The 13,210-nt window shown below is 34.6% G+C and overlaps 3 protein-coding genes across 9 annotated transcripts; 2 read left to right on the top strand and 1 right to left on the bottom strand.

Annotated features, from left to right (window-relative positions):
• Positions 1 to 483: 483 nt before the first annotated feature.
• LOC132188229 (dolichol-phosphate mannose synthase subunit 3-like) lies at positions 484 to 4,535 on the bottom strand. Of its 3 annotated transcripts, none has more exons than XM_059602640.2 (4): positions 4,498 to 4,535; positions 1,942 to 2,065; positions 1,720 to 1,827; positions 484 to 783 (listed from the first exon to the last, which is right to left on the bottom strand). In XM_059602640.2, exons 2-4 carry the CDS (start codon positions 2,041 to 2,043, stop codon positions 724 to 726), a joined length of 270 nt encoding a protein of 89 aa, XP_059458623.1. In that variant the 5' UTR covers positions 2,044 to 2,065; positions 4,498 to 4,535; the 3' UTR covers positions 484 to 723. The 3 variants fall into 3 exon arrangements, with proteins under 3 accessions (XP_059458623.1, XP_059458622.1, XP_088373942.1); XM_059602639.2 differs by lacking the exon at positions 4,498 to 4,535 and adding an exon at positions 3,826 to 4,390; XM_088517816.1 differs by lacking the exon at positions 4,498 to 4,535 and adding an exon at positions 2,385 to 3,799.
• LOC132186821 (uncharacterized) lies at positions 3,754 to 8,227 on the top strand. The gene is made up of 7 exons (XM_088517253.1): positions 3,754 to 3,869; positions 5,853 to 6,103; positions 7,327 to 7,418; positions 7,516 to 7,560; positions 7,649 to 7,762; positions 7,854 to 7,943; positions 8,188 to 8,227. Exons 1-5 carry the CDS (start codon positions 3,754 to 3,756, stop codon positions 7,670 to 7,672), a joined length of 528 nt encoding a protein of 175 aa, XP_088373379.1. The 3' UTR covers positions 7,673 to 7,762; positions 7,854 to 7,943; positions 8,188 to 8,227.
• Positions 8,228 to 8,250: 23 nt separating this feature from the next.
• LOC132186820 (protein FAR-RED IMPAIRED RESPONSE 1) lies at positions 8,251 to 12,044 on the top strand. Of its 5 annotated transcripts, none has more exons than XM_088517339.1 (3): positions 8,251 to 10,580; positions 10,701 to 11,110; positions 11,595 to 12,044. In XM_088517339.1, exon 1 carries the CDS (start codon positions 8,893 to 8,895, stop codon positions 9,901 to 9,903), a length of 1,011 nt encoding a protein of 336 aa, XP_088373465.1. In that variant the 5' UTR covers positions 8,251 to 8,892; the 3' UTR covers positions 9,904 to 10,580; positions 10,701 to 11,110; positions 11,595 to 12,044. The 5 variants fall into 5 exon arrangements, with proteins under 5 accessions (XP_088373465.1, XP_088373463.1, XP_088373462.1 ...); XM_088517337.1 differs by having other exon boundaries at positions 8,251 to 10,097; positions 10,187 to 11,110; positions 11,595 to 12,043; XM_088517336.1 differs by having other exon boundaries at positions 8,251 to 10,270; positions 10,436 to 11,110; positions 11,595 to 12,042.
• The last annotated feature ends 1,166 nt before the right edge of the window (positions 12,045 to 13,210 follow it).

Raw genomic sequence — 13,210 nt, 5'->3', positions numbered from 1 at the left:
CTAATAATGTGTTAGCAGTCGTTTCCAAGCATTATTCCCTTCCCAAATATAAGTTCTTATGCGTTACTCACCCGTTTGCCACTGGAAACACCATTTCCCGTTTGACTTGTATGTGTTAAGCATGCCGCTAGAGTTCATCTTAAGTCAGGATTCTCCATGAGATCCATAGTTACATTATTTATAAAACATTTTAAAAACTTTAAAGTTTAAATAGAAACAATATATTTGTGTGGACAAAATTAGTATTTAACACACAATTTAAAAACCCAAATTTCATTTTGACCTTTTTTTTTTAAAAAAAAATCTTCTTTTTGTGGCTTGAGCTTAGACTTGTTGTATGGAAAGCTTTTAGTCAAATTTGGGAGATTAATGACTACCGAAGGAGTACAGAAGCTTTTAACAGTTTATTACGAAGTTAATTGTAGATACCGTTTGGTTTAGATCACAATAAAAAATTTATACATTTATTTTCATAACACTTGCTTGAGATTCAAAGCCAAATCATACTTTTATTAGAGATCGAGGATTTACATCATCTTTGATTCACTTTAAGAGCATTGAAAAAGAAATGTTTAAAAATGATCTATTATTTTTCTTATCATTAGGGTTTAAACCCAGGAAAGGAGGAGACCCAAGGAGAAGACCACAGATTTTGATTTGAGACAAGAGGTCACTTGATAAGCAATTAGTAAAAATGCATAAATTTGTTCAAGGATCCTCAAATCATTCAGAACACACGTCAACCCCTCTTTGCTTCAAATAATCCTTGGCCTCAATGATGTCCTACAAAAGAAACATTACAATTACGACTCTGAAAGGCATGATAACAAGTATGATCTTGATTCAAGGATATACAAAATAAACTGGTGATGATTGATCATAATGATGATAATAATAACAATAATGATTTTTAATTTTTTTTAATTTTATTTTTTATAATGAATAATAACTGAAAGTTTAGTTAAGGGACATTATATTTATTTAATCAACAAATTACGTTTAAAAGGATAGCAATGCAAAAATATCATCATAATTCCAAAAGACCTGCACACAGATGAGACTGCCTACCAGAATCATAATATGCTCATTTTTAGGCTGCTGGTTATCACCAAAGGAAAAAAAATAAACTCAAATCATATGCATCTAACAGTCAGTAATTTCAAATTTGTGATAAACATGATGAACTGATACAAATTCTTCAAATAAACGCTTGCGTTTCTCATCAGATGAGCACTCCCACAGCAAAATACTAATAAAGGTTCATCCACCAGCTACTTCACAATTTGCATCCTGGTATGTGTGTTGGAACCAAATTTGAGATTACCATTATGGTATGTGTCATGTTTGGACGATATCAGAAGCAACTTTAAAGCTGCTATGCATGTATTGTATAAAAGCAAAAGGGAAAAACTCTAACCATATGCTAGCAGTAAAGTTGATAATCAAAGAAATCCTTGATAAAGACTTTGTATAGATAGAAACGTCCTCTGTTTGGAATGTGTTTAATAAGAATGCAACAAATGGTTGCCAGGGTAGTTGTTCAAATGTTGTGAGAAAACCCAACACTTACAAGTGGAAATCTCATCTTCAACATATCTACAACTAAAAGAAAAGAATGCAGATTTCTGAGGAATCTGCATAACAACAATGCTACCAAAATGCCCAATATATGATATGGCAGTGTTAAGCGAACGAGGAAAAACAGAAAAGAAAAAATACCTGCTGCAAAAGCAATGCTTCTTGAGGACAAGTTGGAAACCGCATCAAACCAACTCCAACCATTAATAGGCCATAGCATCCAAGACACGTGATAAAATAGATAGGTAGCTGGGAAGAAGATGGAAACAGGGCACCTTGAGCATTGTCTACATTGGAGAAATTATATTAAACAGATTAATAAAAAAAAATAAAAAATAAAAAAACTTCTGAAAATTAACTCACTAACAAGGTATGGCTACTTGGAACCATAGATGTCATCAAGAGGCCAAACCAAAGGGCAGAGATGCCAACCAGCAATGTCATAATCTTCACAATGTGCTTCATTGATCTATGATAAAGCTGAGGCCTGGAAACAACACAAAAATCAAAACACTATCAGAGCAAAAACATATAGTTGAGGCAACAGCTCTGATGGTTAAGGGCAGATATTGCTTGACAAGAAATACCTAAGACAAGTATATAACAGATATTACCATTCCCCTTTTCTCATTTTTTGCCCTTGAGGAACTTATATATGTTTGTTAAAGAAATTTTAATATCCAGACAGCACCATTCTTAACTAAAAACAAATGTATACTCCAAATTTTAGAATAAGCTACCTGCACAGTTAAACTTGCTGTAAAGTATTAGCTTAAATGTACAGTAAAACATGCACTGATGCATACCTGAAAATATTTATTTAGCAACAAAACACTGAAAAGTCTATCACATCCTGCCATCAGAAGGGATGGATCATAGAAGTTATTTCACTGTCCCATTATAACGTGAGAGTGAAATAGAACTCAAAGCCCTTGCGCAATGTCCCAACATCATCTGGCAGTTTCAAGTGGAATCACTCATTCCTTCAATCTAAGTGGCCTAATCAATGCAATTGGTAAATAAAGTATATAGCAATAACTCAAACACACAGCACTATAACATTTTGCAAGTTCTTCTATCATGAATTTTCAACGCGTTAAATTAACCATGGAAAACATTCCTTTTTGTCTCTTATTTTTTGCTCTCTCTTGTTTGTTTTTTCTAAAAAATTCCCTTGAGGAACTTATATATGTTTGTTAAAGAACTTTGATATCTAGAGACCACCATTCTTAACTAAAACACGTCTATCCTCCAGATTTTAGGATAACCTATCTGCCTAGTTAAGCTTTCAGTCAACTACAGCCTACATGTATAGTAAAGCATGCATTGATGCATGACCTGAAAATATTTAATAAGCAACAAAATACTGAAAAAAATCTATCACATCTTGCCATCAGAAGGGATGGATCATATAAGTTATTTCATTGTCCCAGTATAACGTGAGAGTGAAATGGAACTCAAAGCCCTTGCGCAATGTCCCAACATCATCTGGCAGTTTCATGTGGAATCACTCATTCCTTCAATCTAAGCGGCCTAATCAATGCAATTGGTAAATAAAGTATGTAGCAATAACTCAAACACACAGCACTATAACATTTTGCAAGTTCTTCTATCGTGAATTTTGAACGTGTTAAATTAACCATGGAAAACATTCCTTTTTGTCTCTTATTTTTTGCTCTCTCTTGTTTGTTTTTTCTAAAAAATTCCCTTGAGGAACTTATATATGTTTGTTAAAGAACTTTGATATCCAGAGACCACCATTCTTAACTAAAACTCGTCTATCCTCCAGATTTTAGGATAACCTATCTGCATAGTTAAGCTTTCAGTAAACTACAGCCTACATGTATAGTAAAGCATGCATTGATGCATGACCTGAAAATATTTAATAAGCAACAAAATACTGAAAAAAGTCTAACATATCCTGCCATCAGAAGGGATGGATCATATAAGTTATTTCATTGTCCCAGTATAACGTGAGAGTGAAATGGAACTCAAAGCCCTTGCGCAATGTCCCAACATCATCCGGCAGTTTCAAGTGGAATCACCCATTCCTTCAATCTAAGCTGCTTAATCAATGCAATTGGTAAATAAAGTATATAGCAATAACTCAAACACACAGCAATATAACATTTTGCAAGTTCTTCTATCATGAATTTTCAACATGTTAAGTTAAGCATGGAAAATATTCGAGTGATGCCAGTGAAAGTGTGGATTAAGTTAAATGAAGTTCAAGAAATTCGTAAGAACCTGAAGGATCCAAAGATAGAAGATGATGTTCTAGTCGTAGAGAGGTCATCAACCTTTGATAATGACCTATTTAAAACCCTATTCCATTAAAACAACAATGGGTTTTGTCAAAATTAAAAAACCAATTCAATCAGATTTTTTTTTTCCCGCATTCGACAAAGAACAAACATTTTATTCTGCTCTTCTGGCCACAAAAGAACACCTTACTAACCAGCTTACTTCATTAATTGGGAAAATGAAATATAAAAAGAAACAGATTCGTTTATGTGGAACCAAATAAACTGAGCTTGTAGACTAAAAAAAAATTCTTCTGTCCTTTTACTTCCCACTTTTTTTCTCAGCAACCAAACAGAAGCTACTCACTCGAAGCAGACAACTCCAAACTTAATCTAAGAAACCCATACAAAGAAACACCAACAAACTCATAAGACACAAACAATGATGGCTCTGGAGATCGTCAAACCCCACAGATCTTAAAACAGGTCAAATCCAAAAATTAAACGCAAACCTCTTGGATTTGCAGAAACCCAGTTTTTTCCTCACATTTTCTAAACCAACGACAGATTTCTCAGAAACCAAACAGAGAGATAGAGATAGATAGATAGATAGAGAAAAAGAGAGAAAATTGAACGAAATTATGGGAAACAAAGTGAATGAGAAAAGTGTTGTGACCTTAATAGCGCAGCAACAAAATGAGATTCGTTGCAACTTTCTCACGGGGTGGATTATTTTTTATTTTTTATTTTTTTTTAACGCTAAAAAAATTAAAAAAGTTCGGTATTCTTCTAATGTTATTTCAACTGTGATGAAATTTTTAAAATTACTATTAAATCATTATTAATTTTTAATCTATTAGTAATTTTAAAAGCCACATTACAATTGAGAAAACACTAGAACAACACTAAATATTTTCCATAAAAAAAAATGTGATATAAAAATAACGATTTTAAAGTGTTTTTGATTTTTAAAAATGTTGTTTGACATGTTTGGCAAAATTGAAAATTTTCTTTAAAATTGTGCATTTTTTAAAAAATACAATCTAATTTTTAAAAACACAAACTAAAATAATCAATTTTTTTTATAATTTTGTTTAAAATTACATATTTTGCCTATAAAATTGTAATACCAAATGCATCTAACTCAACTCAACTCGTATTGAGAAAAGAAAAATAAAGAATTACATTTAATATTCTTCCATCATTCTCTCATCCATTGAATTTATTGGACCAACATAAGTGAAGGTGTAAGTTCACAAATTATTTTGAAAATGAAGAATGAGAGAATGATAGGAAAATCAAAATACTAAATAACATTTCTAAAAAAAATAAAAATAAAAAATCAATATCTCATATACACTACCATATCAACTCAATGAGCCGAGAATAAATTGAGAAATGAGTATTTAGATTTCAATAAATAATAAAAATAATTATCTCAACCATCTTTCAACTATTTTTCATACAGTGATTTAGTGAATTTACAATTAAATTTGTATGAGACACGTATAAGTTTACAAATTCAGTGATAGATCTATTGAATTTGCAAAAAGAGATCGTTAAAAAATAGTTAAAAGAATAATGTGTAACATGCCTCATAATACTAATTGTTAAACTCGCATCATACTTCCATCTAAGTACAACAGTATTGTATCAAATGGATAATTCAATCAATTAGGAATAATGCATTATGAAGCGCAAGTCATTAGTTCAAATTTTTTTCTCCCTCTATGCAGACATGTTAAAAAAAAGAAGGTACAACATTATTTAATTGGCCATTGTTGAATCCATCTTTATTAAAAAAAAAAAAAATTGATTGGCCCAATAAAATAAGAGTTTAATATTTAAAATTGGGAAATGTTAAATGTTTGTGGATATTATTTTATAAATATTTATCATTTATAATTAATTACCCCTTAAAAAATAGAGACAAGAATGTGTCACGTAAATGGTTGCTAGGAGGGATAGTCCGTTTGAGCATTTCGCTGTGTTTCAATCAGAAATACCTTCACACCACGGCTGACGTGGTAGGTCCATCACGGGTGACACAGCATCCAAAATTCGTTTGCGCGAAAACACCCTTCCCCCCAAATTTCCCACCAAAAATTTCCCTTCCCCACCCATCCCTAAACTTCCTCCCTGTGCAACGCCTCCTCCACCATTCTCAGGCCACCCTTCACACCACGGGGCCGGAGAGCTGACGTGCGACTCCGCCGCTCGTTCGCCCAAATTTCAAGCTCCAGCGCTCTCATTCTCGAGCCACAACCATCGTACACCTCCAGGTACGCCGCCAACGAGGACGCCTGATGAGTTTGCTCTTCAAAATCTGATGTGTTTCTATTCCTGATGAGATATACTGTTTCATTGTGTAATTCTTGTGTGACTGAAGTGGGTTGAGTTGGGTTGTGTGGATTTCTGTGGGTTTGTTGATCTATGTCCAGATGGGGTCGATTTCTGTAGGCTGTGTTGATATTTGGGTTGTGGGCAAAGTTTTGTCAAACTGGATTCTTCTATCGGTGATTATTTGGCCCGCTTTCGGTGCCGTAAGTAAGTCTGCAAGTCCTAACCCCCCACCTAAAAAAGAAAAAAGTAAAAAAAAAAAAAAGAAAAAGAAAAAGAGAGAAGTGGAGTAAAACAAGATATGATGCAACTGAGCAATGTGTCCTAACAAAACTGGACCATTTTTGCCGCCTAATATTGCTGGATTGGTTCGATTACTCAAGGGGCGAGCCTTGAGGGGTCAGTAATTCACTTGGGCTATTACCACCAACCATTCATTCCAACTTAAATGAGCCTGTGTTCTGAGGTGCTTGCCTGTTGTTGAAGACTGAAGAGTGTACCGGACCTTAAGGTTGGGCCCTGCTCACGACCTTGCTTGTCCTGAGGTGAACTTAGCAATGGTGACTAAACACCGTAGTTCAAGAGAACCATTTTTTTACAAAGTCAGCAATTAGTAGTGTATTTACAATGAATGATAACGAAACTGTTGTAAACTGCAACATGGAGGTGGCACTGTGCCTCTAAGAGTACACTTCAAACTTTATTCTAAAAGCCTCAAAAAAGAAGAAGTTGAAAATCTAGCATTTCATCATCAATTGGGTCACGCATCTCCACGTTAAACTAGTAATGGATGGTCAAATGATAGCGATGTCCTATATGCAGACTTTTATTTGTCTCCTATATGACTTTTAATTTGCAGGACCACTTCTTCATCATCCGCACCTTGGATTAACTTTGAAATAATTTTGTTCTTAGTACTTACGCGTTCTGTTGCCACAGGCCCCATATACTTTTGTGTACAAATAGATTGTTACTATTGGATTAGATTGAGTTGTGTTGCACTTAGTTTTGTATGCTTGTGGTGGTTAGCTTTTCTTTAAGAACGGTATATGATCATTGGATAGAATATTGACCTGTTCCAACTTGTTTGTTAGTAATTCAATATGGTGTTCATGCGCTTCATAGATATTATTGCGGATAAAAGAGCTCTAGTCATAAACTGTAGAACTTGAAGTGGATTTTATGAAACAACTCGATGGGGACAGGGGAAGAGAGCATACCCCTCCTAAGCCTTCCAAACCTGCTTCTTCAGTTCAGGTATCCTCGCCTTCCTCTTAACCCACATTTTCTTTTTCTTTTTTTCTTTTTTCTTTTTTTCCTTTTTTTTGTAATGCATTCTCATTTGTATTTATAGGAAATACCAACAACACCTTATCCTGATTGGTCTAGCTCTATGCAGGTTTGTCATGAGAATATGTTTGTTTTTTTTAATTGCTTTTTGACTTTATAGAGATTAGTTTGAATATACAGATAATCAACTTTTGCAGCTTATAGATGAGCTTCCTGTTTAGGCTTATTATGGTCCTAGAGCTATGCCACCTCCATTTTTCCCCTCAACAATTGCTTCTCCAACTCCCCACCCCTATATATGGGGAAGCCAGGTGAATATATCCCTTTTTTGGATCATGTAGAGGCATATATTCTCTACAGGATACAATATTCTTATTTTCTTTCTTGTTGGCAAATTTTCAGCATCCATTGATCCCACCGTATGGGACGCCAATTCCATACCCTGGTTTGTATCGTCCATGGGGAGTTTATGCTCATCCTAATATGACCACGGTAATCCTAGTCACTTTTTTTTTTTTTTTTCCTTACACTAGTTTTTTTTTACAATACAAACACATGCCTACACAAGTGACACAAGCACACCATTGTTGTGACTTCACAAAGGTTCAGCAACCTTAGTGGGTTAAATAAAGTTTTTTTGTTATTTTTATTTTTTAATTTTATTTATTTATAATCATTACAACATTTTGATCAGAAATTTGCTTCTCCCTATTTTATCTTCCCTTCTTGTTAATAGTGCTAAAAGTGGTGCTGAGGGTACATCAAGCGATAAGAATAATGAGGTACATTATATCAATATCCATAGGTTTGCTTTCTCACTTGACCATGTTGGCTGGTTTATGTATGCCTATGCCCTAATTATTGAAATATTTATAGTGTTGGCATTTCATTGGCCCATTGATATGAATGATGGCTTTTACACTGTGATGGATTTGGATGATGAATCTAGGTTAAGAAATGTGTTTTGGATTGATGTACGGAGCAGGGCAGCGTATGAGTATTTTGGGGATGTAATTACATTTGACATGACATACTTGGCTAATATGTACGAAATGCCATTTGCTTATTTTGTGGGAGTGAATCATCATGGCCAGTCAATACTTTTGGGGGCGGGATTACTATCAAGTGAGGATACAGAGACATTTGTTTGGTTGTTTGAAACATGGTTGAAATGCATGAACGGTCAAGCTATAAATGCAATTATAACAAATCAAGATAAGGCTATGAAAAGTGCAATTGCAAGAGTTTTTCTTGGAGCCCGTCATAGATTCTGTTTGTGGCACATTATGAGAAAATTCCCTGAAAGACTTGGATCACATGCTCAATACACCTGTGGCTTGAAGAATGCCATAGAAACTTGTATATATGATTCTCAAACGTGTGCTAGATTCAATGAGAGTTGGCAAAGTCTACTTGAGAGTTATGATCTTCAGGATAATGCATGGTTGTGTGGGTTATATGGTGCCCAACATATGTGAAAGATACATTTTGGGCCGGAATGAGTACTACACAAAGAAGTGAAAGTATGAATGAATTTTTTGATAGTTATGTGCATTCAAGGAGCACATTGAAGGAATTTTTTGACCAATTTGATCATGTTTTGAGGAGAAAGGTTTTGGACGAGAAAACATATGATTTTGATTCTTTTAATAGCACCATTCCATGTATATCCCATTACCCTATTGAGAAGAAATATCAAGATGTTTACACCAATACAAAGTTCAAAGAAGTTCAGGAAGAGTTTAGGTGCTTGATGTATTGTGATTGCTCTCGTCTTAAATGTGAAGGTGCAATTTCTACCTATCAAGTGTCTGATGAGGTAAAAGTTGATGACTGCATAAAGGAATTAAGATTCTGTGTTTACTTCAATGAAGATGAATATGAAGTGAAATGCAATTGTGGGTTGTTTGAATTTAGAGGAATCTTGTGTAAGCATGCCCTTATCGTATTAAACCTTAGGAAAGTTAGATTGTTACCAACAAAATATATTCTTGACCGATGGAGGAAGGACTTGAAGCGAACAAAATATGATGATTTGAGTAGCAACCTTGATGCACAAAGATATGGCCGCATGATGAAAAATATTTTTGAAGTAGCATCGATCACAGCAACAAGCGAGGACCATTACATGGATGTCATGCATCATCTAGATATGTTAAAGGTGAAATACTATGGCTTAAGGTGTGAACCTAGTCCACCTTCCCATCACCTTCCAAGTGCATCTTCTATATGTAATGAAGCCATTGATGGTGTGGCAGTAAAAAGTAATAAGGTGTTTAGTACTGTTGAGGTTTGGAGTAAATGGAGGTCACCTTTAAAAAGAAAGGTGCCTACAGTAGAAAAAACGGTGAAGAGATTACAAGCAAAAAAGAAACAATCAAGTGACCACAATGCCAAACATAAGAGAAGAAAAAATAGGTTGCGTATTTTTCTTTCCTTTACTTGTGTTTAATTATGCTTATTAAAAGCATGTGCACATTTTGACTTTTTCATGCATATTATAACACATTTGGTACATTTTTTTAATTGAAGACCTGCCAAGCAATGCAAGAAAGTGAAGTGAACACAAGTGAAACTCCATTGCCTTCGGTAACTGATACTCAACGTGGTTATATAATTGGAACTCAAGATAATGCAATTACTCAGGTATACAAAACAATTAGTGAGCTTGATGGAATGTTTTGTTGTTGTTGATTTATATATTTGTAAGAGTCAAAAGTATTAAATTCTAGTAGGGTTCTCAAGAAATCACAGAGTTGATTGCAGCTGAGAGAGAAAAGTAGACATCAGTACCTGTTGGTGGTGGCGCTATTGTTTATGTAATGTTTTGCTTATAAGAACCTAGATTGATTCTCTTTTTTTCTCTCGTACTAACGTCAAATTACATTGTTATGTCCTTGCTATTCTTCCTTTTCTTTTTGTAGTTTTTTATAACTTAGACATGTTTGTTTATTTTGCTAACTTACAAATTTGTTTTGCTGCAGGATATGGGTTTCAGCCTCTTTGACTACTAAGTGATTGAGCTGGCTAGTTTGTTTGTATGGAGGCTCTTTTATTTTGAGCTAGTGCTTTTAGTAGATGTTACAAGATTTTGTGACTGTAGTTGGCTGATATTGGTGTATGGTTTTTGTAAGTGTTGGACAGTTGGAAAGTGTATGGTTTTTACAGTGATTTTCAGAAAACTTCATATGCAATTTCTTGGAATAGCTCCAGACCCAAGCTGAGGTGGCTTTGTGTTTTGTTTTGTAGGTGTGAAGCATTGAGTATAAAATGTGCATGTCTTAAATTTGTTCTCTTGATCTTGTAATTTAGTGGGATAACTTAGTCTAGCAACAATGCCTTCAAAATTTTGATAGAAATAGGCATTAATTAATGGTGAAGCTGGACTAGTGATGGTAAGTCTGTCTATGATAACCTTTTCTAGTCTTGGAGCTGCAAGGACTGATGCCATATGACTTTGGAATTTGGATGCTGAGGCAAGCTGTCATCGTGCAAAGTACTTAAGTCAGCTTCCAGACTTCATGTTGGCGTAGAGACATGCCTGATTTAGAAGAAAGTACTTTCTCCTGGAAAGATTGAAATGGTTGGTGACGGCTCGAGATTCAGGTTCCAGATTTTAACCCTCGCCTCCTAACCACTCCATTTGCCCAATTCTTAAGGTATACCTGTGTAATCTTCTATTGGCAATATTTATGGTTGCTGTTTGAGGAATCAAATATGCTATTGCTTTGGTGAACTTAAGAGTAGCCATTTATGTAGATTATCACTCCCTTTTTGGCTCCAAATCTGGGAGTAACCTCATAGGTGGAAGAAAGTGGGGGTAGTTTAAGAAATAGATGTTTAGGTAGATAGATACATGTATATCTCAAAAGACACATTCATGCAGTGGCTATACAACGTCTTAATTGAATGTCCAGTAGGGTGTGTATGATCCCCCCTTCCAAAAGGAAAAAAAAAAAAAAAACAATTTTAGGAGTTTTATTTTTCCAGTTCCTTCAATTTTAAATTGGGATTGATACTTTTTTTTTTGGGGGGTGTCTTGCTTAGTTTAGACCATTGTATAGTTTTGATTATATTTGAATACTTCATGAAAAGTCCCCTGGCAATAATTTAGCACTGGTATGTTATTTATTTTTGTTACAGGATGTGATGGATGACCCTTGTGTGGCTGCGGACGGTTACACTTGCAGCCGTAGAGCAATAGATCTCTGGCTGGCTTGAAGAGAACGATAAATCACCCATGACAATTGTTATTGAAAGCAAATGTTTGAAGACTTGCACTCATAGCAAGAATTGTCACTTCTTAGTCTCTCTCTGTTAAAGTTGGTGATTATGAAACCTTGGAACTCCAAGGTTTCTTTCGTGCTGCAGCCGCTTTAGAAGAATTTTGTGAGGGTTCCTCCAACACTAGTACTCAACCGTATCGTTACCCCAAAACTTATGTCGTTTAGATTTAATTTCAGCCAGCCGATGCTTTTTGTTTTTCTAGCTTTCTTATTTCATGGAGTTGTAGGTACCTAGATTTTTCATCGCAATCTTCATTATTTGTATGCTTCTCTTCCATCTCAAATTGCTTTAGTGATAATTAAAAATAATGATGAACATTAAAACATAAATGAGAATACACGCCTCAAATGCTATGGAAACTCACATGTCAAATAAGAAATACACAAAGGTAGATACAAGAAGTATTTTTCTTTACTTTTTTTCCTTTATTTTTTTTTTGGTCCCTGGTGAATCCCTGGTGAATGAAGAAAAAATGCTATACAAGTTTCTATAATTTTTGGCTTCCAAGGATGTGCCATCTTTGAGACTTTCCGGCAACGGCTGAAGAGCGCAGTTGCTTGAAGGTAGAAGGTAATAGGCCAATCTGGAGATGGTACTTTGCTTGTGTAGCGTTTCAATGGAATTTGGGTTCCTATAAATTTTGTTGTCTAAATTATTAACTATCTAGATAGCAAATATGAAAGAGCTAGTATGGACCTCACTTGTCCAAGTAACTTTTGAGTTGCTCATACTATAGTGTTTGAGCATACGAGCTCTATATTAGCTCTCTCGTAACAATTTGAACAAACTAGGATTTCAAATTTTGAAGCTTACTCGTTGCCTGACGGATCGTTAATAGTCATTGGCGTCATTGCACAACTTTTTGGCCTCTTAGGTGAGACGGGTCGACTGAGAATGGCTAGTTACTCTTCACACCTATTCCATATTAGTTGACAAGACGTGTTTTAAGTGGCTGAATAATGCTACTTACTCTCCACATCTATTTGTCACACTAATTTCATATTAATTTTTTTTTTATTTTTTTGGTAAGCCCTCTCGGAACAATTTGAACAAACTAGGATTTCAAATTTTGAAGCTTACTCGTTGATAGTTATTGGCATCATTGCACGACAACTTTTTTGCCTCTTAAGTGAGGCGGGTCGACTGAGAATGACTAGTTACTCTTCACACATATTTCATACTAGTTGACATGACGTGTTTTAAGTGGCTAAGTAATGCTACTTACTCTCCACATCTATTTGTCACACTCATTTCATATTAGTTTTTTTTTTTTTGTAAGTCATTTCATATTAATTGATGTGGTGTGTTTTAAGTAAAATTTTTTTTCTTCAAATAATACTTTTTTTCACATCTATTTATATCTGTTGACATGACATGTTTTAAGTGGTTTTAATGTCAACCACTTACAAAAAAAAATGTAAATCACTTGAAACACGCTAATCAATTAATATGACATAAGTGTGGTAAATGAG

Source organism: Corylus avellana, chromosome 6 (assembly GCF_965113065.1).
Source record: "Corylus avellana chromosome 6, dhCorAvel1.hap1.2, whole genome shotgun sequence".
In the NCBI taxonomy this organism is placed as follows: Eukaryota; Viridiplantae; Streptophyta; class Magnoliopsida; order Fagales; family Betulaceae; genus Corylus; species Corylus avellana.
Note: the sequence above shows the minus strand (reverse complement) of the source record. Positions and strands in the feature narration are given on the sequence as shown.